This window comes from Gambusia affinis, linkage group LG09, assembly GCF_019740435.1.
Source record: "Gambusia affinis linkage group LG09, SWU_Gaff_1.0, whole genome shotgun sequence".
NCBI lineage: Eukaryota > Metazoa > Chordata > Actinopteri > Cyprinodontiformes > Poeciliidae > Gambusia > Gambusia affinis.
Genome location: NC_057876.1, coordinates 11,904,718 through 11,932,356, shown reverse-complemented (window position 1 = coordinate 11,932,356; position 27,639 = coordinate 11,904,718). Strand labels below are relative to the sequence as shown.

The 27,639-nt window shown below is 40.9% G+C and overlaps 1 protein-coding gene across 1 annotated transcript; it reads left to right on the top strand.

Annotated features, from left to right (window-relative positions):
- The first annotated feature begins 53 nt into the window (after nucleotides 1-53).
- Nucleotides 54-27,519, top strand: nr3c1 (nuclear receptor subfamily 3, group C, member 1 (glucocorticoid receptor)). The gene is made up of 9 exons (XM_044127699.1): nucleotides 54-382; nucleotides 3,154-4,310; nucleotides 19,015-19,175; nucleotides 19,277-19,393; nucleotides 19,496-19,777; nucleotides 19,943-20,087; nucleotides 21,331-21,461; nucleotides 21,827-21,984; nucleotides 22,860-27,519. Exons 2-9 carry the CDS (start codon nucleotides 3,154-3,156, stop codon nucleotides 23,010-23,012), a joined length of 2,304 nt encoding a protein of 767 aa, XP_043983634.1. The 5' UTR covers nucleotides 54-382; the 3' UTR covers nucleotides 23,013-27,519.
- The last annotated feature ends 120 nt before the right edge of the window (nucleotides 27,520-27,639 follow it).

Sequence of the window (27,639 nt, the reverse complement as noted above, 5' to 3'; positions counted from 1 at the left end):
TCTCGCGCAGTTCCAGTCCCCGACCAGCAGGTGGCGGAGCTGCTCCCTGAAAGCTGGTCAGCTCTGGAGCTGCCTTGCCTTGATCTCCATTTTGTATGTTTTTCCTGGAGGTTAGCGCCTACTTTCCCAACGGCTAGCAGCGCAGCTCAGGCAGTGTGACATTTTTGCATGACTACTCACTGCAAAATCGGACCCGGGAAACTGAAAAGCAGACAGAACACACCCAGATTCACGAGTCCTGCTGTTTGTTGTAGTCATGTAGCGACGATACGACGAGTGGGGAGTAACAGAATCAGTCAGCGTGTTGTGAACTGCCACTTTCAACCAAAACAATGTTGACTGATGACCTGTGGACTCTTATTAGCAGCCTGTCATATCAAGGGTAAATATGATAGTTTTTCTTATATTTATTGCATACGGTTAAATACACTAACATAACTCAATAATAGCTAGACATGCACTTACAATGCCTGTGGTAGCCTTTAGCCCCTCGAAATGTAGCCACTTTAACTCTTAGCCACTCTGCAGCCTAGCATGCTAGCAGTTCGCAAAATGCTACCAGTAACACATCTCGGATTTCGGTGACATTTAATGATCTTTGCGTTAAATTGGTGGCTGAATCCTTATTGTTTGGGTTTGTTATGATTGGTCTGTAATGCAGGGGATAGGTGCCTGAACGTTTGTAATTATTTTGCAAACTAACGTCAAATAGCCTAAGCTAACTGTCAAACGCCATGGGAGGAGGAGAGGTGGGGGGGATCTCCGCTGTTCACCCAGCCATTCAGCCATGCTGTTGTAAGGACCGCTGAATATGCATAGTGGGATGAGGGTCCAAAAGGATCCAGAGGCCCCGGGCCTTGCTCCAGTGTTTGGTGTGATTAACAGCTCCTGCTGGAAAGGTGTATGGAGGAGATACATTTACAAAGAGATGGAATCTGGCGCAGAGTTGATGTTTACATAGATTACATTTTGTAGTTGGAAAAAAATTAAAGGTTTTATAGCTGCAAATAAATGAAACGGAGTCCAATTCCGTCTAAGAGGTGAAAGAAATTCTAAACTATAAAAGGTAAAAACATGAACAAGAAATATCACTACAGTGTACACGGTAATCCACATTGTTTACTACGAGGCTCCTGCACAGCCAGGAAATGCAAATTAACCAACGAGCTGCTAATATAGTGTATCCGCAAAACTGTAGTCGACCAAACACACGTAATGAAGCAAATGATGGTTAACCATTAGGTCTCTGGCTTATAACATAATTAACAATGGTTTATGACCCTGAATATGGCTCTATAAAGGGTCTAAGCAAAACTAATAAGCCAAGGGCAAAATAACACAAACAGCTCACACATTACTACAGGCGCTATTTTTAGTCTTGTTTTGACTCTTGTAACAAATATTTTAAATATTATTAAAAAAAAATGCTGTAACAAAGTTGTAATAGAGTGGAATTGACCTATTTCCTCATTATTGGTTTTGATTAGCGATCATCAAGTCAATTACTGACCCTATTGTTTTTTTCTACTGATTGATGATTAATTTATTTAACGCACACATGGGCCACAAAGACATAAAAATAAATACACCTTTAAAAAAAATAATTGAACGAATAAAAAATTTTGAACGCCCATATTTCTTAGTTTATCAGTACATCCACCACATTATTTTTTCCAGTTTAAGAAATATCGTAATCATCTCAAGACCCCCATGACCCCAGAATGGGGGGGTCCTGACTTCTGCCACAGATAAAATGTACAAGATCTGATATGCATTGCTCAAAGGTTACGCCCACAGAGTGGTTAACAAGGTCCCTTCAAACTGCTTAAGTCGCTTGAAAACACAGCAGAGGCAGTTTTTGGGAGACCTTGCTCTGCAGCCTATCCACAGATGCTTTTGTTAGGTTTTAGTTGCTGATTTTTTTTACCCCCAAAAAACTATGGAAATATTGGAAAATCTGATTTTAATGTTTATAGTTCTCCTGCTACCTGGTAGGTAAAAACAAAATTGTTTTGTGGCATCCTGTCAGCGATACTGAAATTTTAAACAGAAATGTTTATTGTAATCTATTTATTTTTACTTGTAGCAAAGAAAAATAACTCATGGGTTGTTATTACAGTCATATTAATGCTGCCTGAACCATTTAGTTTCATGTGACTTTGTAGAAGAGAGAGTTAAACCTGAACGTAGAATAAACACCCATTCCATCAAAATATATTTTCAGGATATTCAGAATATTTTTTTTCTTTTCTGCTTTTTATGTAGTAGCAACAGTATAACAGACCAATATAGCTGTTCAGTCAGTCAGGCTATCTGCTCAGATGCCCAGCCTGCAGGCAGCTGCTTATTGGACATGCCAATTTTAGGTTCTTACCTTCTACAATGGCGTCACCTTAATACGATTGATGTTGCTCCTTTAGTTTCCTTGTTTTAGTGATAAGAAATATTTTTAAGCAGGGGCGACGTGGGAGAAATGTAGGAATGTTGTTTTTTTTTTAATGCAAGCTGACCAACCTTTGGCAGCAACATGTGAGGGAGGGGAAAGCTGTATTGCTTCATGTTCTGTATAGCCGGTGAATAAATATAGTTTCTCTGGCATCTCTGTGAAAAACCCCAGTATATCCTGATGCCTGTGACCAAAAGCAGCTTGAAAAATATCATATTTTAAAGATAGATATAGCTCTGTAAAAATGCTGACCTATGTAAAATCTGTGCCCTTGTAGGCTGCACAGTGGATTGTATAATACAGTTTGAATCATGTCCAAACCTTCAGCAAACAGCATAATCTGTCTGTACGAACTTGTTTGTTTATTCTTGGCATGTCCACACATGTTCTTGTTACCCTTAAATTAGCTGACAGGCCATACTTTTGAGTCCAGCAAGGCATCTAAGCCTACAGGTTTTGCCTTTGATTTTTTTATTTTTTTTGTCAGATAGCAAACAGAAGAAGCTTACAGATTCATTTCTGAAAACTTGATTTCTGAGCAGATTTTGATGTTTATAGCTTGCCTTTGTTTTGTAGAATCTCTGTGCGATTAATGTTATCATATATAGAGTTATTGTTTGTATGTTTTCCAGCTATCTGGATAGTTAAATTCTCAGATTACTGTAAAGTGGGATTCTAACAATGTCTTTTCTTCCCCAAATCAAAAGATGGATCAAGGTGGAGTGAAGAAGATAGCGTACAGAAGAAATGACCATCTAAGCAAACTGGTCTACACTGAAAGCCCTGAGGAGGGAGGTCTTCTGAAGGTGGCTCCTCACAGTGCCATGTCCATCACCTCTCCTCCTTCTGTTGTTCTTCCATCCAGCCCATTAATGCAGCCTGGACAGGTGACCAACGGCCTCAGCAACAGCCCACTTCCAGAGGAGCTTGCCTCAGCCCCTGCCACGATCGGTTCCTCGGTTGACAGTTCGGAAACCAGGGGCCTGACCAAAGATCAGAGGCCTGAAGAGCTACAGTTGTTCCAGACACAGACTTTCAATACTTTTGGGCATCAGGTCCTGCCCCAGTTGGATGCCAGCATGGCAGACATTACCCAGTCCTCCATGGACTCCCTCATCGGGGGGTCGGATCCCAACCTATTTGCTGTGAAAACGGAGGATTTCTCCGTGGATAAAGGCGAGCAGGACCCCAACGATCTGGACCATGCCTTTGACCACATTGGCAAAGATGTGGAGATGAACCAGAAACTGTTCAACGAAACCAGTCTGGATCTCCTTCAAGAGTTTGACCTCACCGCATCCCCCTCCGATTTTTACGTAGGGGACGATGATGCCTTTTTGTCCACGCTGGCAGAGGATTCTTTCCTCGCAGTCGGGGAAATGAGAGGGACGACTGAGAGGGACGTGAAACCCTCCGTGGTCGAGAGCGTCGGCACCACCAGAGTCTGTGACAGCAGCAAGGCATCAAGCCCACTTGAATCCAAGTCCAAGTCTCCGTCTTTGACCCCTACAACCACTTTTCCCGCCGTGGTGAAGAAAGAAAAAGATACCGGCTTCATTCAGCTCTGCACACCAGGCGTGATTAAGAAGGAGAAGACGTCTTCGGGGTATTGTCAAATGAGCGGCTCAAGCCCCATCTCTATCTGTGGGGTGAGCACTTCGGGGGGCCAGAGCTTCCACTTTGGAATCAACGCCAGAAACAGCGACGCTCTGCAGGAGAAGGACCAGAAACCCGTGTCTGGCTTGTTCCTCCCAGTAACGACCATCAGTGGAGCCTGGAACCGGAACCAGGCCGACAGCGCAGCGATCCGCAGGGCCAGTGAGGTTTTCTCAAGCTCTCCCTCCTTCTCCTCCAGCTTTGCCAGGTAAATAAATGTTTGATTTAATCCTCCATAACCCTTAGAAAATAAAATAGTGATGATGTTAGTGTTTAACAGCAAGTCATTACAGTACATTGGAAACCATGGTTTTCATGGAGATTTTAGTTCTTTTAGTTCTTCTAGTAGAAGAACTAAAAGTCATTTTAGTCACTTTAGATGATAGTGACTAAAATGAGGCCCAGTTGTGTCAAAGCATGGGCCAGTATGAGAATGTGGTTGTATAATTGGATCGAGTAAAGAGTTTATGCAAACTCTTAAAACATCTTTCCATACAACGTCTTAAATTGCCTTCACAGTCTTAACATTTGTAAAATGATTAATTCATTGTTTCTTCTGTTGATTTTCTGTTTTTGATTAGTTTTTGAAGGAAATATTTTGTCCTTTATGCTTTAGCTCTGACTAGTAAGATGGATTGACAATAAATACATCATATTTAGCCGGGTTTTTTTTGTATGCAAATTTCTGAAAAGGAAAAATAGCCCAAAAGTGGCTTCTTGTGGTTTGTAATTGAAATCAAAATGTTTGTCTTAGCTCCAGCTCCTTTACCATCAAAACGTGCACATAAGGAGAGTTTGGCCTTAATCCAGGGATTTCATATGTTGTGAGGCTTGCTGTGCTTTAAGGAGTTGAATTGAGGTAACTGACTGGAAATGACTGGAGTCATGCTAGAGCTGAAAAACACAAAGATAAGAGGACAAAGGGCTGCTAAAATAGAGCAACCTATTGATCATTAGAAATTGATAGTGACACAAAGGCTTTAGCAAAAATTAAAAAAAAACTTGTAATTAGGGTTAGGTTTTAAGTGGCTATTAAGGATCATATTTGAAATGGGTTGATTAGTCAGGCTGTTGTCGATAGTATATTGAGCCCAATTGGAAACAGTGTAACTTTTCTGTTGTGACCATGGAAAAAGTCTAGCAGCTTTCTTTCAGCCAACTGACTGGCAGTGCACAGCAGTATCCTGGGTGGAGAGGCAGCTCCGCGTCTCTCAATGCTGCTTACAGCCGGAGGAATCTCTGGTCTCTCTGGAACCTTCTCAGAACAAACAGTGGGAGTGGAACGATGGAAAATTTCAACTTGAGATTTTAAAACCGGTTAGTGGTTATCAGCCCCTTCCTGAACTGGACAGTTGAGCTTATTTAAGTGAAAGTTAAATAACTTGATACATTGTTAATAAAGCTGCAAAAAGGTGGCTTAAGAAACATTTGGCTGTCAAGTCAAACTCATCTGCAAAGTTGTACTGACTTCTTTTCCTCCGTTTTCTAAACCCGCCAGCACTTTTGATAAGAGAAGATTCTTGCAGGATTTCAATCATCTTTTTGTCCTGACATGCATGATACCAGCTTTTACAGGTTGCTTTTTCGGTCTCCTAATTTTTATAGAAAGACGGATGACACCTGGAAAGATTTGTTGCATGCTTCTAGGCAGGTGTTGTCACGCTTTGTAACCGTTGGCGGCTGATTGTTTGCTTGCTTGGCTTACATAACCTCTGTGCAGTGAAATGGTTTATGTGTCATAATTGCTTGTTGCTGTTGTAGTGTTTGTGCTGCTTCGAAATGAAAAACGAAGGCAAGCAAAGGAAAGTGGTTCTTCCCGTTATAAGAAGCTCTTGCAAAAATAGAAGTGTTTAAAACAAATGTTAGTTGTGATGGTAGTCGTGCTATTTATAGTTCAGACCAGACAGAGCTGAATAACCAGACTCACAATGTGATTATCAAATGCATGTTATTTGTTTGTCCATTTTATCTTATATTCTTTCTCTATCTTTTTTTTTTTTTTTTTTTTTAAACCCAAAAAAAACCTTTACTATTCCTAAGTTAGAGAAACACACAAGAATTAAAATGTGCTTCTGCTATAACATATCTGTACAAAGGAAAATAAATTATGTTCTGTTAGTGAATGGCTTGATTTGCAATCAAATATCACTTAAAAACATGTTTGTTTTATCATATTTATAGAAACATGTTTGGAATAAATTTGGTGTGGTAAACTGAAGAGGAAATAATACAAAAAAAAAAATAATAAAAATAAACTGATGACCGTAGTTTATCCGACTCAGAAGAGTCCTTATCCCAGTCACCTTGCTGAAGCACCACCATGCTGCAGCAACAACAATTTTCAGTGTTGATAGTGTTACTGAGGGAAATTTAAGGAGCCTGTCACAAATGCTAAGGCTATCTAGCATGGCTAACCGATGACAGCGGATAAGATGTTTTCCTGGAACGGCAAGTTATTTCTCCGCCATTAGCACATTGAGTAGCAATACACGAAGTTGATAAGACGGTGTTTAAAACTGGCTCTGATTGGTTGTTTTTGATCGGGAGCGGCGCATTTTTGCAGACGACAATGTTAGATCAGGGGGAAGATGGGGGAGCTATCACATACTATACTGTCGACATATGACCATTTTAACAAGTAAAAAAAACAACATATTTTTGTAAAAGTTACATAACCTTAAGGGAAGTTAGTTTAATTAGCTAGTTAAATATAGAAATGTGAATGTCTTATCCTCCCAAATATTTCACCCAAGCAATCCTTTGCAGTAATAATATTCCGCACACTGACATTGCTATGACAATTCAAACTCACTATAACTTTAAAAATATATATATATATATATATATATATATATATATATTCTTTTTTAGGAAACCTGGAGATAGAAAACAGGCCTCTAAATTCTGTGCATGCCTACTAGAGATTGTTTATTTTGTAAACATTTGTTGAACGTATTGTGAAAGCTCGCTGTGCTTATTTTGAAAGCCTGCAAATGTCTGGTTGGGTTTTGGAGTTTCAGCTTGATGCCAGATAAAGCCGTCGTCACAGAGAAAAGAACCTGCATAAATAAGATAATGAACCGACTGAACTTGCTTGGTGAGCGGTTCCTTACAAGCAATTAGGGGAAAGATGAGCTTTTTTAAAAGGGGGAGTTCTACTTTGATCTGAGTGACTTTGTTAACTTTTGCAGGAGCCTAAAGGGTCGTCTGCTTGTTTATGGTGTGTCCCTGTTCCACTATGCAGTCGTCTGTTGTCGCAGTCATTTATTATTAGTTGCAAGCTAAAAGAAATCTCTTCTCTTTTTTTTCCTTCTTTGTTTTTCTTGATTTTTTCTACAGATTTGATCCATGTGTCATCACAAAAGCATGTGCAATGGCCACACTTGGTTTAACAAGTAGAACGGACGAATTATGACCTTCAAAGATCACTCATGCATGTCCTATAAGATTAAAATTCTTTGGATGTATTGAAGGATGAACGCGCCTCATTGTTCCTGTACTTGTTTCAGAAGCGTTGCATTGACATTTCTGCTGCAGTTTTTTCATATAGTCAGTATTTAGACCCCCCTGCCCCCCACCACCAAACAATGCATTTTTCATAGCTTTATTACTTTGTTGCCCTTTAAAGTGTAAGGAAGGAGGCATCACGTGGAAACGACCAGTTCTCGTGTTTGTGTCGCTCCCACATTCACGCCTGTCTGGTTTAGTATCTGACATGGAGCGATCAACTTAGCGTTTGCACGCCAGAGTGTTAGCATTGTGGTTTGCTTTGTTTATTCTCGGTTCCACCTTCACTACTCGCTGACATCTGTGTGTGATTGCAAGGTGACCAGGAACAGATGGGTAGAGACATAATATACACCTCATCTTCTCCTAACATGCAGCTCAGATCACCCTGTCTTTGTGTTCTGAGTAGGTGTGTGTTTGTGTTCAAGCTTAGGCTCACGCCTGTGTGTGGTGTGAGGCTGAATTATCAGTGGGCGTGTGGCTGTTTGCCCTGTCAAACATATCAGGGTGGAAGTTCAGCATTTATGTGCGTGGAATGAGGGGAAGTTTGTTTTTATTGGGATGTTTTTCTTCATCCTGAGGCGTGAAGGCTGGAACGGTTTGAGGGTCGTCATGGGGTTTCTATCAGGTTTTCCTCTTCAGTTTCACAAGCAGTGCTGCACCTTCTTCCTACTAAATATGTCCTTGCCGGGAACTGAATAACCGACCTGCCGTAACCTCAGACTCTGACATGGTTTCTCTGCGAAGGAGTGACTCAAAGTTATCCCAGTAAATAATTATTTCTCTCATAGTTATTTATTTATTTATTTATTTTGGTTTTAGCAGCATGACTTCCAAAGCTCGTATTTACCTATAATAAAGAACAATTTGCTCTGGGAAATGTCAACTTTGTTACTATTCTGGTGGAATGCGCCACCCTGACCACGGGCTAACTGGTTTGACTCTGTGAGGTGACCTGATTGAATCTGAGTTGCTGTGAAAAGAAATACCTGCAATGAATTGCGAAAGCACGCCGAAACCGAATTCCTCTGGAAGATCCCGGCTCTTTATTAGGCCCGCGTTTGCTAAGCGTTGTTTGTGAGGAAGGCATTTCCTCCCCAGGCCCTGCAGACCCGTTTTGAATATTTATTAAAGACACAAAGAGCCACAAGCTGTTTGGTCTGTAAATTCAGGCTTGATCACTACCATGAGTCTTCAGGGAGTCTTGGGGGGCTTTCTTTTTTTTTTATTAATTAAGTGTTTTATATTGGTGAGCTCTTATAAAGTTGGCTTCCTGCACGTGCAGACAAAAGCAGCATGGTGTTGCCTCAGCATCCTGTTGCAACAGCATGCAAAGCTTTACACAAACTTTACACGCCTCTGTTGAAATACCAGCTTTTTGAGCCTCAAAAAAATGATGTTCCATGAAGAATTATTTACAAACATTTACAACTTTCTGTGGGTGTTACAAGGTTTACGAAGAATCCAAATAAACTTGCTGTACAAAGCATAGCATGCACATCATCAATAATTGGAGAAAATCTGAGACATTAACTCAACAGGGAGGGACGATCACAATAAACACAGGTAGTTGAAACAGGTTAAAAATGCTAATTGTCTTGATAGGACAAAATCTGTTGTAGTCACTGCTTTTGTTTTCTTCAAAAAACAAAAAAAAACCTCTACGCCAGGAAGAGTTCTCCCAGAACCTTTTGGGGAAACCGGGTTATGGTTAGAACTAGACTCCGAAACTAGATGTTTTGTCTCGGTGGTTAGAATAATTTGCAGGTCGAAATACCAGTAGCTTTTCACGCCAAACGCTCATACATCTGCAAGTAACCTGAGGATAAAGAGGGATTTCGGCTTACAGAATCACTGGGAATGCAAATATGGAACCATCTTAACAGCAGATTGACTTAAGAAGAAAATTAAGGTTTTGCAATGGCTTGTTTGAATCCAGAGGTAAAGCTAGCACAAAATCTGAGGAGTCATCTGATAAAAGCTGTGGGTAGAAATGTCTTCATTTGGTAGATTTGGAGAACCTTCTAGTGGGGAAATGTCACCAAGTCAGACTGCGGGACACAGACAAACCCCTATCAAATGAAGCTGAACATGAATCATAACGTGCTTCTACAATGTGTCAAAGGGTGCCACCATGCAACCAATTTCTTTCACCAAAACTTTATTTTTTACATTAGAAAACCTCTGTATGTTTTTCATGCGCACACTTGTGGCCGTCCTTATTCCAGAGTTTTCCGTTCATCTTGTATTTCCAGCATCAGTTCAGTTTTAGGGCCAATACCTCTAAATATTTAAGTGGAGCTGAAACAGTGTGATAAATTGTTAATGAAGCAGAGAACAGCTGGTTAAAACTCAACAAAGAACAACCTCATCTGTAAGGATGTGACGTCCTGACGGTGGGGTAGCAGTAGCTAAATGGCGTAGTTTTAGCCTAGCTGCTCGTGGTTTCATTGAATTTCGTGAAGCGGTAGCTTAATCTCGTGTTTTATTTGTTCGGCTGTTTTTATTGGTGTAATTAGGACAACAACCTCTGTATTACTGCTACATGAATAGACAGCCGGTATAGTTTGTTAGCGCGGTAACTCATTCAGTGCAATTCACAAGCGTTTTCACCTCACAATGCTTGTTGCCTCAGGTTTTTTACACAGCAAGATCAAGTAACTGAAGCACATCCCCTACCAACCTGAACCAACTTGAGGCTTGTCTGCTATTGTCTAAGTCATATTATGCATTATACAAGCCTACAGCAGTCTTTAAAAGGTAAACAAAGCCAACTGCATTTACTCGATAATACAAGACCCCATCTTAAATTACTCTGGAGGACTTTTTCTGTTTAAACAAACTGTTCCTTTAAAAGTATTGGTTTGTCTTTTTGTACTAATGAAACAAACACATCTACAAATTTTGTCTATTTACTCAAAATTAAATATTGTTTGTTTTTTAAATTGCTAGAAGTACTTTAGCCGGACTTTGTCTGGTAAAACTATGAAAGCAGGGTGCATTCACACCCGCCCTGTATAGTCCGCTTTAGTCAAACTAGTTTGTTTGCCTCAAAAGTTCAGTTCCGGGAGGTGTGAATGCACAATCGAGCTTGATGCAAACGAACAAAAGTCCACCTAAAAGTTTAGGCGTCTCTGTCAGGTGAACTCTGGTGCGATGTGAATGCATATATGAACACCAAGCGGACTGGAGACCGCTTCAAAAGCAGAAAGCGGACAAAGTGCAGGGCATTCTGAGTATATACAACCAAAACACACACGCGTGTCTAGAGCTAGAGTGAAAAATGTCTCGCGGTCTTTTGCCAAAGACAAAAGAGAATTCTTACAGCTAAAATCCATTTTTTTATATTTTGTGAAGAAGGAAGTTGGCTCTGTGTGGGTTTTTTTTTGGGTCATTTTCTTTAATGGTTCTTGGTGAAGCGCCACCACAGACGAGGAGAGGAACAGGTTTTTTTTAAAGGGTTTGGTTCATTTTGACTCAGCACAGTGTGAAATCAAACTGCACCAGCTGAAAATGCAACAAATGTTGGAATTTTGGTTCCAAATTGAACCAAGCCTACCATTATATCTGCTGTGAAAACAGCCCAAGTTGATACATAAATCAGGATCTGTTTTTTAGCCAACTGCCAGAGGACTAAAAGACTTGGACTGCATTTAATCTTCTGTAATTCAAAATTGGAAATATTTGTTCTCAACGTTATCCCATGTGTTTCCTAGCCCTGTTCCTCGGCATTCAAAATCTCCCAACTTTTTCAATGCTACAGAGAATAATGTTGTCCAAAAGCTTCTTTAAAGCATTTAAAAAGATCAACATTTAAAGTGAGTTTAGTGATTGTATCAAACAGGGTCATGACTTTGTACTTATATCTATTGATCTATAAACTGTAAATGTATCCTCAGCATTTTCATAATGTCCTTCTGTAGCAGTAGGTCATGGATTGAGTCTATTCCTCCCTCTGTTGATCTTTTTATTTATTACATGGAACAACACTGTATCTCTCCTGTATTGATGGGATGAGTGACGAAAATGAAAAATGTAATAAATGCACATAAATTCAGACTTAAATAATATCATCACCTATTATTTCTTTGCAATTTAGCTCCTGCTTCTATGCATAATATTTTTGTATTATGTATTTATTGGAAACAATATTGGTTTACCCCCCTGCAACTGCACTTTTTTTGATCACATTACTGATTACTGGTCTGAATTCACAGGGCCTTCTATGAATTCAGATATTTCCTTTTTTTAACAAAACTACTGACAGAAAACAGCAAATGGTGGAGAAGTGTCTGAAAGGCAGCAACGCAGAGGCAGAGAGTCGCAGTAAGTGAGATTCTGCTGCCGCCTGGAATTAGGCTGCCTGACGAGGTGCCTGGACAAGTCAGCGATCTCACTGTGGTGGGAGAACTCCAGGGTATTTCTCACACGGGAATACTGAGTATGCTCTGAAAAACTGACTGACTCACTGTTTAATAAAGCTTCAAAGAGGGAGAAAAAAAAAATCATAATAAAGTGGATTACACCCCGACCAAGCGCTGAATATATTGCGCTTTGTCTCAACTTCTGTTATCGACTTTCTTTAGTCAATAAAACCCCTCCATGAACACAAAGAAGTTACATAAGTTTTTAAAGCGAACAAGAAACAGAAATCTTAAAAGCTGTTTTTGTTGCTGTAATTTCTATGTGGGTACGCTTGTTTGCCCGGCGGCTGTTTTTCACAGCTGTAGGGTTTCCAGGACTTTGCAGCAACTTGAACATACATGCTTCGGAGCGGCTAACCGACCCGAATACTGTAGTAGAGCTGGTAATTATCTGGTAATTATTTTGTCTTCGAATGAAAGGTAGCATTGTAGACAAATCTGTGAATGAAGCAGTTGAGGTGATTTAAGCAGCGCTCTGATGCGATCCAGTTTGAATGAGCTGTTTCTGGTCTGCAGGAGTTTTATAAATAGCTGTATGTTTTCATATAAAGCCCACGTCGTGCGTGAGAGTGTTGGTCGTTCTCAGCTTTCGGTATCTGCTGATCGCTTGGTCAGAGGAGCAAATGTTGCTGCGCCACACCCCTCGTCTCCTCTCTGTCTGTCTCTGCTCTCCCTCTCCGGCTGTTTTACTGCTGCTGTAGTACGCTCAGAACTGGTTCAGGTCCACTCAGCTGGTTTGATTTTTCCACACTCCCAGAGCTTCCCCTGAGCCACATCAATACCTCCCTTTGAACGGCTCTTCTAGTAAACATTTGAATGCTTCATAAGTTACTGTCTACAAAATGCTGCTATCTGAAATGATCACTTTTTTTTTTTTAAATCAAAACTGTGTTTTTGAACAGTGTCGTCTAATATTTCAGGCCGTCGTCTAATATTTGCGCACGCTTTCTTGCACTGAACACTTTCTTGTTGCAAAAACTCCATTTCACTTGCAGTGCTGTAACATTAAACCGCAAATAAATGAATGAAGGTATGAGCTAATAGTTGCTCACTGCTGCCGATTCAACGTTGAGGTCCTGTTGAGTCAACAAACAGAAACATTGCACTGGAGCCGGATGCTTAAATGTTCTTCAGCGCATTTTAACCAGTTAAGTCGGACTCCATTAGCCCCCCTCCGGACCTGTGACATAAGCCAACTCTTGTTGGTGGAAGTTGAAAACACTGGAGCTCTGTGACGGCCTCTCTGTGTCTGTCCATCTTCACTCCCTGCAACCAAGGGCAGAGAGCTTGTCTGTCAGCAGAAACTTTGAGCTGCTATGAATCACCTTCATGCTTTCAGCCTTGTGTGTGTGTGCGAGATGCTTGGTTATTGGCTTTGTGCATTCACGTGTAGGTGTGCGTGTGTGGGCGTGTCATTAGGGCCGCTTACGGCAGGAGCGACCGCGCGTCTGCAAGAAGCGCTCGCGATTCTGACCTACTTTCCTTCCCGCCTCCCCACATCTGGCGCCGAGTGAATGCACCGGATCAAATGCCAGCCATTCCAGCTGCTGTCGCACTAGTGCAGCATTCCCCTGCACCCACTGCTTTCATTTCTCTGTTTACTTCTTGATCTGGTTTAGCATAAGCAGGACTCTGGAAATTTGCTGTGTGGAGGTTTGGGAGAGGCAACAAACTGTCTGTTGGTTTTGCCTCTCTTCCTTTTTTTTTTTTTTTTTACCCCTGTCATTGTTGAGTCAGCAGAGTGAAACTTGGGAAAGAGGGGAGTTAAGGACGATAAGTTTCCACTCAGCAGACACCCTTCAATTGATTTTACAGGCCAGGAAGCAGGTTCCCATCTACACTGTTACTAACGGCTCCCTTTAGGAAAACTAATATGGAAACTCGGATCCTTTGGGGTTGTTTTTCTTTCGCTTCATCATGTTCAGTTTCCTCCTGTGGTTTTGAAGCCAAAGCTGCTGCTTTGGCTTCAAAATGCTAGCAAAAAGAAAAAAAGAGAAAAGGTTGTAAATACAGCCGGGCTGCTGTGGATAGAACAGAATTTTTTAATATGAAGTTGATTATTTATCCCATAGATATTTGTGAATAACAGTTCACTTGTATCTCCCCCTTTTTATGTCACTTTAAAAGCAAGAAAAACCTTAAAATATTGTAATATTTCACTCATTTCTTCTTCTTTTATGGTAGGAATAGCATGGCTTTGTTAAAGTGTATTGTCATTTTTATTAGAACTGAAATGATTAATTTTGACAAATTTATTTGGCAACTAATTTAGTTTTAATCTCTCAAAAATAGAAACATTTGCAGAAAGAACAACATACTCAGAACAATAATTAAGCTAAAACGGTACTAATTGTGTATATATTTTGCATATATATATATATACATATATATCAGCAGAACTTAAATAGTTTAGTTTTTTTTATATATAGACCAAATATAGAATAAGCACGTGCAAACCTCAGTAGCTATTTAATTGTTTTCACCGCAGGTTTAATCATTTCCAGTCAGTTCATCACCTTCACGTGCTGAGAAAACAGAGAAATGACATAACTTCATTCAGCCTCACCCAGCTGTCTTCAAACAAGCAAATGCTGACAAATATGACTTGCATGCAGCCTTGCTCTCACACAATAGAGTTGAGGAATATATTAATAGTGAGCTATGCATGACTACTGCATGAAGTCTCTAAACACAATGGCTCTTTGGAGCGTCAGAGTGTCGCATGCTTCCCTCCTAATGGCCCTGTGTCGTTATCCGACGCAGCGGCCATAAAACATTTGACATCTTAAGAGCCTCACAAAGGTGAACACTGTATTCGCGTTTTCCAGGTGGCACATCGAGGTCCTTTCCGTGCAAGGCATGCGCCGTCGCATTTCTCTTAGCGTTAGTAAGCGCACGTTGCAGATGTTTCTGGAGTGGAACACAGTCAGACTGTCTCCTCTCGCTCTCCCTGCAGCTGTGTTGTTATTCTGCGTGTGAGAATGATTCAGAGCGTGCAGACCAGTTCCTGCCTTACTATTTTGGTTGGTCTGACCTCGGGAAAGAAGCACTTCCTCCAGCTCGTCCCCTGCCTTCCTCCGTTTGCTCACAGAGGTTTGAGGGAGAGACGATTGGGTCGCGTTTGCATAAAAAGGCATTGTACTTAAAACGCATGAGCATTGGAAAAAACGTACATTAGAGTTAGATTACGGTTTCTCCACATCTTCAGTAGATTATTATGTGGTAGGCCAACATAAAGCTTTGTGTGATCGTGACGCAGAGGGAAGGATTGTGCGTGGTTTTCTAAATAATTTACTAATAAAAATTCAAAATGTGTGGCATTTATTTGTGTGCAGGCTTATATTTGAGCTTGAGACATTTGACTAAGAAAAAGCGGCAAATATATTTCTCCCAAGATGGGAAAGCATGTAGAGACATACCCCAAAACACGGAGGTCAAGTTTATTTGGATTGCACATTTCAGCAACAATGCAGATCAAAGTTGTTCGGTGTTTTTGAAAGGAATAAATATTATATTTTGCCAAATACTGTAATGAAAAATCAACTAGTAAATACACCTCAAGTATTCTGAACAACGTTCCCCTTATTACTAACCAAAGGCAGCTCTAAACAGGTGGGATTTTAAACTTGATTTCAAATAATTCAGTGTTTCAGCATCTTTGCAGAATTTTGCTGATGTAGCAAACGGTGCTTCCACACATTACCTCAGAGCGGAGGGAGGTAAATGCGCTCCACAGTTTTTAGATTTAGATTTCTTAGAAAATATGAAAAATATGAATCCCAATTTTTTTTTTTTTTTTGACCAGTTTACCACTACTTTATTTTTCTATCCGGAAAAATTCAACCACGTTTGTGGTTGCAAAAATCTCGAGAGACGGCTGCAGGAATGAATGAGCGAAGGAAGGAACGTGTTTTGTGTTTACTGGTGACCCTTGGGGCTAAAAGGTGATTGTGAACTGGTAAGCAGGGCACTGGGACACTGGGATTATTGTTGGCCAACCTTTCCCTCTTATATACCTCTGATCGATCTCCCTGCCGTAAACTGCAGCAGTCACATTTCTGTGTGGTAATCTCGACAAAATCGACGCCCATCTCGGAGTGGCTGTAATCTTCTGGCCGATAGTAAACTCTCAGGGAATGCGACAGCTTCCTGTTGACAGCGAGCATTAACTCATACAGATGGTTTCTGAAAGAGGAAATTCGGTCTCACCACAGAGCTCTGCAGCTTCAAGCGGTTTGTCTCCGACGGTCCACAAAGACAGATTTGTAGTTCTGTGTCTGATGGTGTAGTTGGATGTAAGCTGCTTAATTTGAGGTTTTGCTTGCGCGCTGGACGGCGGTGGCTTTGTTTAGTGCGCACTTGTTGTTGTTGTTGTTGTTGTTGTTGTTGTTGGGAGCGTATTGTGAGTGAGGTAATAGGATCTGAAAGCCCTGCAGCAAAGCCGACACCACCTCACTGACTGAGAGGACAAACTGGTTCCCCCTTTATTTCTTCCACTGTCATTATCTTCATCTCTGTGAAGCGGATCACTGGCCAGAGCAGCTGAAAGGCCTTTGAATGTACTTGTGGTTTCTCTCTTTGATTGTAAGCAATTAATTAATTCAGTTCCACGCAAAGATAAAGTCGTAGATTGTAGCTCGTTTATTTGCGTGGCTGACCCCTCCACCCCCCCTCTCTTCCTCGTGGTTTTTCTCCCACTGACCACTTTGTTCAGGCGGGTTTGTGCCAGCCTGTGCTCACAGCTGGCCATCTATGACTCCCCCCTGCACACAGATGTGGATTTGTCTCTGATAACTGCCCTCACTGTCGGCCCAGACGATGCACCAGCCTGCTGCTCCTAATCTTTCTCTGCAGTCGCGTATCAACGATTTCGACGTGCAACAAATCCGGAGTGAAAGAGGATGGAGAACCAACTTCTACGACTAGGAAAACAAACGAGGCTTGCGATTAATTCTCCAGCCTCCGTTCAGCCGTAACCTTTTGAATTGCAACCCACCAAAGGAGCTGGGCTTCCCTTGGATTCTTGGAGCTGCAAACCTTCTCCGTTTTGATACGCTGGACGTGTGTTTGAGTTTAGTTATTGGCTGCTTCTGTCGTGTCTGTTTTAGTTTCAGTCATGCATAGATCAACCACAGGGCAACATTTTAGGCTGTGAATGTTTTTAATAACTTTAAATTCTGTCTAATGTCTTTGAAACGAATTCAACATAGCTGGTTTTATTCCACCTAAAAAGTGTCTAATGATATGACTCATGCAACACTTCAAAACACTCAATTGCCGAATATATTTTTATAAATATAAACAAATTTGAATTAAAAAGAAAAACAGTGCTTTGAAGATGCTTGCGAGGTCGTGCTTAAAATTGTACCGAATAATTAAAAACAATATTTAAAATATGTCTACTCCTTAATTTCAGCAACAGCTGGAAACTCTTGAGTCTGATGGAATGACTAAACATTAGGGTGATGGCAAGTAGGCTTCCTGACCTCAAAACCTTGGAGCTCAAAGATGAAGTGAACAGCGAAGACATGAAAAGGGTTATAATGCTAGTAAAGATTTTTAGTTATTGCAAAGAGCATCAATAATTTTCACCATGTCAATTTTCTTGACTGTTTTTTTTTCTTTTTAACTTACAAAATGCATATTATTAAGCTGCGCTCTCCTTTTGGTGTTCATGACTGAGGCCAGGACTTTGTCTGAGCAGATAAAGTCAGACCAGAAGCTGCAGCAGCCAAGACAGTCTTCTTCTATGACTGTCCTCTCATTGTAAACATCATGGTAAAGGCTGGCGACCTGCTTTGTTCGTAAAAACTGTGCTCTTTGAGTCACAATCACATATAGAAGAATGTTAATTTTAAGTTTTAGAGTGGTATCGTAACTTAAATAATGCTATATTTTTCCAATTGCCTTTCTGTAAATGTTTGATAAAAGATCATTTTAAATAAAGCTAACATAAATAAAGGAAAAGATAGCTGAATAAAAGTGAATGTTTATATAACACTGTATGGAAGGAGTGAGTTGTGATTAATGTCCTGAAATCGACTAAGAAATTTGTCTGAAGAGAGGAGGAATTGAGGGAATTTGGAGCTGGACCCATTTTCAGTGATGACTAGAAAAAAATATACTTTTATATATCAAACTGTGGGCCTGGGGGGGGGACACATTTACTCACAAATAAAATGTTTGAGAGTGCATCTTTTACAGCTGCACCATTTACATTTTGATTATCCATCCAATTTATTACAGTGTGCTCTTGGTTTCATTAAATTTTAAGTGTACATAACACAGTCAGACATGGTTTGGTGAGCTGAGTAAACAATGTTTTGCACATGTATTATGGAAGACCCATTGACCGTTGTCGGTGAAGCTCAGAAAGCTTTTTATTCTTCCTGTCTGGATGTTTTCCTGTCTCATACCTTCTTTTTGCATTACAAAGTGGACAAAACGCCCCCGATTCAAACCCTGCAGAAGTTTGTTGGTGTTTAGGGCCTCTACTGAGAGACATTCATCATTTAAACCCGTTCACTGAGGTAGCATGCACACCCACCCAGACATGCACAGTATTGTATGTCAGAGACTCCATATCCTTTCAGTGTGGTTGTTTTTGCTGTGGCCACTGGGCTTGAAAGGGGTGTTGACATTTGGCGCATGGTTGCAGCAAAGCCTGACATCGCCTAGTGGTGGTGTGGAAGAATGCACCCCCAACCAGTGTGGACTGGAGCTGGAAATGCTTGTGGTCCAATCAAAGGAGGGCTGGCTGGTTTATAGAAACCGCTGGATTTAAATGGCACCACAAATCTTAATATATTGCAGTTATATAAACAGAAAGTACCCTGGGACTTTGCCTCTGCAAGTAAAAGTTAGTCTTTTTTTTTATTGAAGCGTTTAGAGCTGTAAGTGGAGACTAAACGAAGTTCCCTTTGAGATCTTTGCTTTCGGCCGCTAAATCTCTTCATCGTTGTTTTCCTTCTCATGTTTCAGTTCCATCTCCAGACAGGAAGGGGGCACTCCAACATCCACGACCCAGGGAAAGAGCGGCACTCATAAAATCTGTCTGGTGTGCTCTGATGAGGCCTCCGGGTGCCATTATGGAGTCCTCACATGTGGCAGCTGCAAGGTCTTCTTCAAGAGAGCAGTGGAAGGTGCAACGACATCACTGATTTGCTGTATAAGTTGACCAAAACACTGTTGCTGTCGGGATGCAAATGTATTTAACAGGTTGGTCTTATTTTGTGTGCCTCAGGCCAGCATAATTACCTGTGTGCTGGGAGGAACGACTGCATCATTGATAAAATCAGGCGAAAGAACTGCCCCGCCTGCCGCTTCCGCAAATGCCTGATGGCCGGCATGAACCTGGAAGGTACAAGCAAGCAAACAGCCTCCGAAGCAGGTTGTTCTTTTTTCTTTTAGTGCGTAACCCAACGTCTTTCTGCATCTTTCCTCCCTGCTTTCTGTCGGAAAGCTCGCAAAACGAAGAAGTTGAATCGCTTAAAGGGCAACCAGAACAGCAGCCCGCCAGAGATGATGCCTTCACCGCCGGTGGAGGCTCGCTCGCTGGTGCCCAAGTGCATGCCTCAGCTCGTCCCCACCATGCTGTCCCTGCTGAAGGCCATAGAGCCGGACGCCATCTACGCCGGCTACGACGGCACGCTCCCCGACACGTCCACGCGCCTCATGACCACGCTGAACAGGCTGGGCGGGCGACAGGTCATCTCTGCCGTGAAGTGGGCCAAAGCTCTGCCAGGTCAGCGATGGGTGCAGCCGCTCAGAATAAAACGGTCGTCTGCTGTGGTTTGACTGAAATAGCACTCCACACGCATCAAATTTGTTGCTGGGACTTTAACGTCGAGACTGAACTCGGGTTGATGGTGCATGTTTTTTTTTTGTTTGTTTTTTTCCGTCTCGCCAGGTTTCAGGAACCTGCACCTGGACGATCAGATGACCCTGCTGCAGTGCTCCTGGCTCTTCCTCATGTCTTTCAGCCTGGGCTGGAGGTCTTACCAGCAGTGCAACGGCAACATGCTCTGCTTCGCACCAGACCTCGTCATCAACGAGTAAGCGCTCCACATTTATTTGACATTTTAATGAGAGCCGGAGGGGGATGAGTGTATGCCCACAGGATGCTTTTTTTTTTTTTTTTTCCCTTCCATAAACGAACTAATCAATAACCTTGGCCTATTATAACTGTCCAGAGTTGAGTTGTCAGGATGTTTGTTGCAACAAGTTGAGGACTTTGGTTTATTCTGTCGAGGTTCAGGAATCTCTGAAAGGATTTTTTTCGTTTTTCTAATCCTTCCTGAGTTCAACAGTGTCTTCTCAACATGTCATTTCACTGACATAGAATCAATTTGTTATCTCCTCGCAGATAACCTAACCTGGAAATGTTAAAAATTCACTTCATTTATGATTGGAAAAGGTATGTTGGCGTTGCTAAAACCTAACTAAATTTCCTCTGGAAAATGTTTTACATCTGAGTGCAGAGATCCTCAGAGCCACCACATGGTTCTGCCTGTGGGTGGCTCTGGTTCAGGCATTTGATCCAGTTAAGTTGTGGTTTCCAGTTTTATGCACGATGATGCAGGATGATGTTGCTTCTGTAACAAACCCTGAGTACGTCCACGTGTAGAGCCGTTTCAAATACTAGAAACGCTTCCGTATACAAAGTTAGTTCTGACGTACTCTGTGAAGCTACTTTATTGTGACGTCGATGGGCCAAAGCCTCAGTATTAGATTCATTTATGTTGCAGCAGAAACGCATCTAACAGTAGCAGGAATCTGGCCTGTAGACGCTGTGCGCTTCTCTTTTTTATTACAACTGTTTGACATTAAACATGTTGCCTCCCGTTTAGCTGTTTTAAAGCATGTGCAAGGGCAGTGCTCAGTTATAGAACATAAGTGAAGCATCGATTCGCAATTTTGTTTTGTTTTTTTTAACGATTGAGTCATTCAAATAAATGTGGCTTTTCACTGTGATTCTTCCAAAATTTAGGCGTCATGTTTTTGTTTTGGTCCATGCAGCTTTCAGCTGTCTCCCCATGTCGAAACACTCGGAAAACACTTAGTTGTACTCAAAGGCTGCATCAAGTGTCGCCCTTTATTTTTACAACACACGAAAGTTGCGGTGCTTATTATGAATGTCTGATTTTGTTATTTTCTGGTTACTCCCTGTTTCTTTGAAGTTTCAATTTCTTGAATAATCGCCCAGGTTCGGGTCCGACGGGGGCCAGCGAAAGCCCCTGAGTCAATCACACGAGTGAGGTTTGTGTGTTTTTACCCGTTTGTGTTTGAACTCACCAGGGAGCGGATGAAGCTGCCCTACATGGCCGAGCAGTTTGAGCAGATGCTGAAGATTTCCAGCGAGTTCGTTCGGCTGCAGGTTTCCCATGAGGAGTACCTGTGCATGAAGGTCCTGCTGCTGCTCAGCACAGGTCAGACTTTCGCTGATAATAAATGCAAACAATAATACAAAGTACACTTAGCATTTTATACCCTTTTTAATACTTTGAAATCTGATGAGCACAAATTTCAGCATGTTTTATTTTTCGTTATGAAACAAGCACAGCGTAATGTAAAATTGTGATTTGGCATTACATTAAAAAAAAATTCCTTTTTTTTTTTTTTTTTATTCAACATAAATTACAGCAATACATTCCCTTCAGTTTTCTGACTAGAAAAGGTTTCATCTTTCTTTTTAACTCGTCTTGCCTAGTAAAACTGGAGCTACACCAAAAGTGCTTTGATTTTAATGTTTTCCTGCGTCAGGTGTTTACCTCGAGTGTCCCCTCTCCCGCAGTGCCCAAGGACGGCCTGAAGAGCCAGGCGGTGTTCGACGAGATCCGCATGTCGTACATCAAAGAGCTGGGAAAAGCCATAGTGAAGCGCGAGGAGAACTCCAGCCAGAACTGGCAGCGTTTCTACCAGCTCACCAAGTTGTTGGACTCCATGCACGAGGTACGGCATGCAACACACACACACACACACACACACACACACACACACACACACACACACATATTTGGATTCACATCAGCTGTAGAGAAAATCAGCAAGTGGTCGTTAGCTTCTTGTTTGATGACAGAGGTTTTATCCCTGAGTCAGCCATTTTTAATTATTATTGAACAGGCTTTGTTCAAGGACGGAAAATCTTTCTAAAATAATTTTTTGTAAATTTCTGAGTTTAGGAAGAAATTACTGGTTTCATTACTGGCAGATTATTTCACTTGTATCGTGACATGAAATAATCTTCCAGTGGAAGTAGAACTTTTTCATCAATATTAGAAAATATTGACTTTTAAACAATCTCCTTTATGTCTTAGGCTTCATTCCAAAATGCCTGTAAAAGGGATTAAGAGGCAAACTTAAAAGAAGTAATGACTGAACAGATTGGAGGTTTACCCAGTACAACCATTAATATCATAATATCTTTATTTTTTTATGCTACAACAACCAATGTTAATGTTTTTTATTTAAATGATCTATTTTTATTTTTAGGAATTAACAATTGAGTGACTTCCGTTTGCAAATTGAGGCACTTGATTTTATTTGGGGATATCAGAGTAAAAGGTGCAGTGCACAATTTAAAAAAAATAATAATAATTTATTTGTAAGATACAATATTGGAAACCATGCATATTTTCTTTCTCACAACGATAATGCACTAACTTTGTGTTGGTCGGTTCTATAAAATCCCAGAAAATACATTAAAGTTTGCGACTTGAGCGTGACTAAACGTTGACAGCAGTTCAGCACATGTGCAAAACCCTCCCGTGTGCGTCCGCTGTGACCCGCACTGGCTGACGGCCTTTTTTTTGTGGTGTGTTCCACAGATGGGCAGCGGACTGCTCAGCTTCTGCTTCTACACCTTCGTGAACAAATTCCTGAGCGTGGAGTTCCCCGAGATGCTGGCCGAGATCATCAGCAATCAGCTACCAAAATTCAAGGCTGGAAGCGTCAAACCGCTCCTCTTCCACCAGAAGTGACCGCTTCCCGTAGCAGCAACAATGCCTTAAACTCCCACCACGTCACCTCACCAGCCCGACTAAACCTCCCCGCCCCTTCGCGCCCCCCCCCCTCGGGAAAGAGCAACAACGAAAGGACTTTACACCAGTAGGGAGCGGTGTTTTCTAGCAGCAAGTGTGCATCTCTGTGCAGCAGGCTGATGGGTCTGGTGGGGTCAGGGTGGGGTGGGGGGGTAAAAGCAATGTTTGAGTAGGAACCAGACCGTGAGCACAAGACGTTTCGCTGTGTTGAGTAGTCTAAGATGTAGTGTCTAATAACAAATAGGAAATGTTTTCAAAGCTAATGGCAAAGAGAAATAGGCTAACATTCATGTTGTCTCAGGTGTCTTACCTTGAAATTCAGAGCGATATCTGAAATAGATACGACAAAATATCTATGTAAAGGTTCTGATAGTATTTTCTACATTTTCAAAGTAACAGTTTATACACTTTTCCAGGTCATCGTTGCCCAACGAGGCAACAAAATCGGAATAACACGCTCTTATTACGTAGGCTTTTTTGTGTTCCACTTTTCGTTTTTATAGGAGGTTGTAACAAAAATGTTTTTCAGTCGCACAGATACAACAACGAAAAAAACAAAACAAAAACAACAACAGTTTTCTAGTGATTTTCAAAAGCATGTTTTATTTGCTTTGATTAACATATAAAGTTGCGTGGGCCGGTGTCTAATGGAGTCCCCCCACAAGCAGACCTCTTCCAGGTTTACATGTCAACTACAAAAGGGAAAAAGATGTGCCTTTTTTGCTTCGAATATCATCTAAGCCATTTTTTTTCCTGCTATACGTGAACCTCTCATCATCTACCTTCATTATAAGTTGATTGTACTTTTTTATATTACACGCAGTTGCAGCTTTTCTCTTTTCTAGTGGCTGTTTATCTTTACGAACGGCAGCTCGCTCCATCCTCTGTGTGTAGAAGTGTTCTCGCGAAGAAATGATATTTAGCCTGCTTCCCTTCCCCCGCCATCCGACGCGCGAGTACTTGGCGCTCTGCGTAAGGCTTTAAAAGACTGTGAAGACAGGCTCGGTGTTGTATATCGGTCTTTCGGGAAAGACTTAAAGATGGAAAGTGTGGACTTTTTATCTTGCCCCCCCCCCACGCCCCGTAGTCTAATCTTAGAAAATATGTGATGGATATGTGCGTTTCTCAATCACAAGTGAAAGGGCATGTATTGTTGTGCTTGCAAGTTTGTCGTTTTTGATATTCAGAAGTACTAATATCTGTAGATTTATTACTGCTAAAGGTGATTAGAAAATAACCGTCCTGCACCCTTTCTGGTTTTTTTTTGGGGGGGTTTTTTTCGAGGGGATTTTTTAACAATCGTTTTGGTATAAATAGTCGTAATTCCTCTGAAGACTCTTCCTCTGCAGTACAAACGTTGCTCTTTGTTAGAATTGGCTATGGGTACCTTTTATCCTTGAAACTGCATATGTTTTTGTTTTATTTAAGGAATAGTTAAATTTTTGGGGGGAAAACAGTGTTTTGCAAAGATATAGATTGGTACTACTGTCATGTCTCTGCTATAAGCCCGAGTTAAGAACATGAAAAGGTGAAAGAAAACTCTTACCTCTGTTATCGACCATCTCTGGTCTCCACCAGCTGATCATCCTTCTCTGTCTGGGACAATAGCAGGCTAGAGAGCTACTTCATTGTAAATAAAAAACACATTAATATTCAGAGATAGATATGATCTATTAATACTCAAGTTGTCATCATGCCTGATTTGATATAGTTCTATAAATAAGTTGTGTTTTTGTTGTCAAGAAAATTCTAAATTAAGTACTGCACTTATAATAAAATACGAATTTGAATATGATGCAGATGTAGTGACAGTTTGGAGTCAAAAGTAATCAATAAACCTTCCCGGTCACAGGTGTGTAGATTATTGTACTGCTGAACTTTGCTTTGAAATGATAAAATAGGGTTACTGTGCCATCCATTCTGGTGTTTCATCGATCGCAGGATGTAAAATACTATAAAATCTCCAAAACTCTGAGCGGCATGTAGCGTAAAGGGCTTCCAGCACCGTGCTGCTTTTGTGTCAAATATACATCCGGAGTTACTGTAGAGACATGATATGTATTAATCTCAGGTCTTAGCAAGAACACAAAATATGATGGTTTTCCCCAGAAATCAATGTAATCCTTTTCAACAGAATAAGTAAAGGCTTAATAAACAAACAGCACTTTTGTTCAGACGTTGCTCGATCACATAAACCTCCCACTGATGCTGATAGCTGATAAATAGGCCCCCTGTTCTCCCTCTGCAGCCCAACTTGACCTAAAGTTTGTGTGTGTGTGTGTGTGTGCCGCACCCTTTGCATGTGTCCTGATTGTCTGCTACGTAGCCGTGCCCTGACGCCCCCCCCCCCCACCCGCTGCGTTTTTACAGCACTTTGCATCAGTTACCACATCGCAGTAAAACAGAGTCCCATCACTGACTGAAGAGGCAGGCGGAACTGATTCTTTTTATTCTCGGAGAACTGTTTTTGTTTTGTGTTTGCTTTTTTATTCTTCCCAGTGCCAAACTCCTGTTTTTGTCTATTTTCAGGGATGCTAAAAGCTGGTCAGTATTTGTATTGTTTTTTTTTTTTGTTTTTTTTAAATTCTCAGACAAATCCAAGCATTAAAGTGCAAACACTTATCTGGTGGAAGGAGTAAGAAGTCCAGAGCTGCCTGACCTTCAGTCCCACGCAGTAAAAGGGGGGAGGGCCTGTCGGTGTGTCTGATTGATGCGTTGCAACACCTTTCTTCTAATCTGCGCAGCTTGTCGTCTGATTGTCTCCTAACTCCCAATCTGTCTTTTACTTTTAAGATTTTACTATGAATGTGCTATTTAGAGAGTTATTAATAAATTAGATATGAACTGTTATTTGTAGATGATATATCGTGAGCTGTCAGAAAGAAACAAAATATGTCAAGTGAACAACTGCAAAGTGCTCACTTTTATATATATATATATATATAGATATATATAAATATAAAACATGGCAAAGCGAACTGTTTTTTAAATGTTTATCCCAAATACATAAAAAGTACCTATATGTTTTACTCTGCTCCAGAGCTCAGGTTTTAAAAAAAAAAAAAAAAAAACAGATGATCTGATTCACACTTATGTTGATGTCCACCTTCTGCTCCGATGTGAAGAACCAAAAGCGTCCGACGGCTTCACACATGCGTGGCTACTTCTTGTGGGTTTTGACGGTTTGTTATTGTTGAAAGTCAGTTGACAGGTGTGCAAAGTTGTAAGGAATCTGCCTCCGCCGCTCATATCGTCTGTAGACTCTTAACAAACGTTCTGTTTTCCTCTGAGGTTTAACCGGAATAGATGAAAACCATCCTTGCTACCTACCTGTTTGAGGGTTACTTTCACATTCAGTGTATCCAAATCTCTGCTGCTGCTGCTCTTCATCTTTACAAGTATATATATATATAGAGAGAGAGAGAGAGAGAAAGAAAGAAAGAAAGAGAGAGATATATGTATATACATTTAAATATATATGTAAGAAATCGCACACTTGCCTCATCTTGCCCAAAAATGTATCCTGTTTACATTTTTGTGCACAACTGAATATGCAATAGAAAAGACAGATAATCTATCAACTTCACCTTGTTTTTGTTTTCCATCCTTTCTAACACAGTATAAGCTACTTTCATACAGGGGATCTCACTTCTAACTTTTGTCTCTGCAGGCCAGATTTTCTTGGGGGGGGGAAATATTCAGAAAATTGTAATCACTCACAAAAAAAAAACCCAACCTATTTAATGTTTGAGTACAAGGTGACCAAAGGCGACACATTACACAGCTCTCTTCAGCGGGTCCCACAACCCCTTATTTTTTTATTTTTTTTTTTTTCTTTTTTCTTAAACAAGTCTTTGGTCAAATTGTGTGATACTGTGAATAGGATAGGACTTGGGCTTTTTCATACACAAACTGTTTGTGAAAGTAATCAACCAGCTTGAATCTAAGAGAATTGCACTACCCAAATATTGTTTGAAAGTCTATTTTGTATAAAACATATGCAGACAGAAACTATGAGACTAACAAAGGGCGGATCACGTTTCACTGGTGTATGTTTTCTCAGAAAAAAAAAATAATTTTTTTTTTTTTTTGGTTTGTTCGTTTGTTTGTTTTGCCTAAAACAAGTTTAATATGTACATATAATCCATTGTAAAGAACATGTGGTGTATTTGTCTTCAGATGGTTTTTCAGTACCTACCCCTCTGTATTATTTCTCCTCTGTAGCGTGACTCTTGTTGATCTTTCTCCTCCATCGATTAAAGGTCAAACCGTACGTGTTTGTGTGGTACTTCTCCAGTAAAAGCGTCTGTATGCTGACGTTAGCCCCATTCTGAACATTGGACATGGTAAGCTCGTTGTAAGCCCCCCCGGACCCCCAGCCTTTTTTTTTTTTTTTTTTTTTTGTAACAGCACTTGTTCAACCAATAAATTTTTTTTCTCCATCTGACACCTGGTTTATTGACTGTTGAGATGCCCTGAAACTGAACCTCAGCACTTTTGAAGACGCAAAGCAGAAGCACTATAAAGACGTCACACCTGAGGAGGGAGCCAGCGAAAATTCACGTCT

Excerpts from the sequence above, each read along its gene's own strand:
- nr3c1 (XM_044127699.1), top strand. The coding sequence starts at position 3,154 with ATGGATCAAGGTGGAGTGAAGAAGATAGCGTACAGAAGAAATGACCAT. Across the intron at positions 4,311-19,014 it reads TTCTCCTCCAGCTTTGCCAG|TTCCATCTCCAGACAGGAAG; the intron begins GTAAATAAATGT and ends CTCATGTTTCAG. Across the intron at positions 19,778-19,942 it reads GTGGGCCAAAGCTCTGCCAG|GTTTCAGGAACCTGCACCTG; the intron begins GTCAGCGATGGG and ends CCGTCTCGCCAG.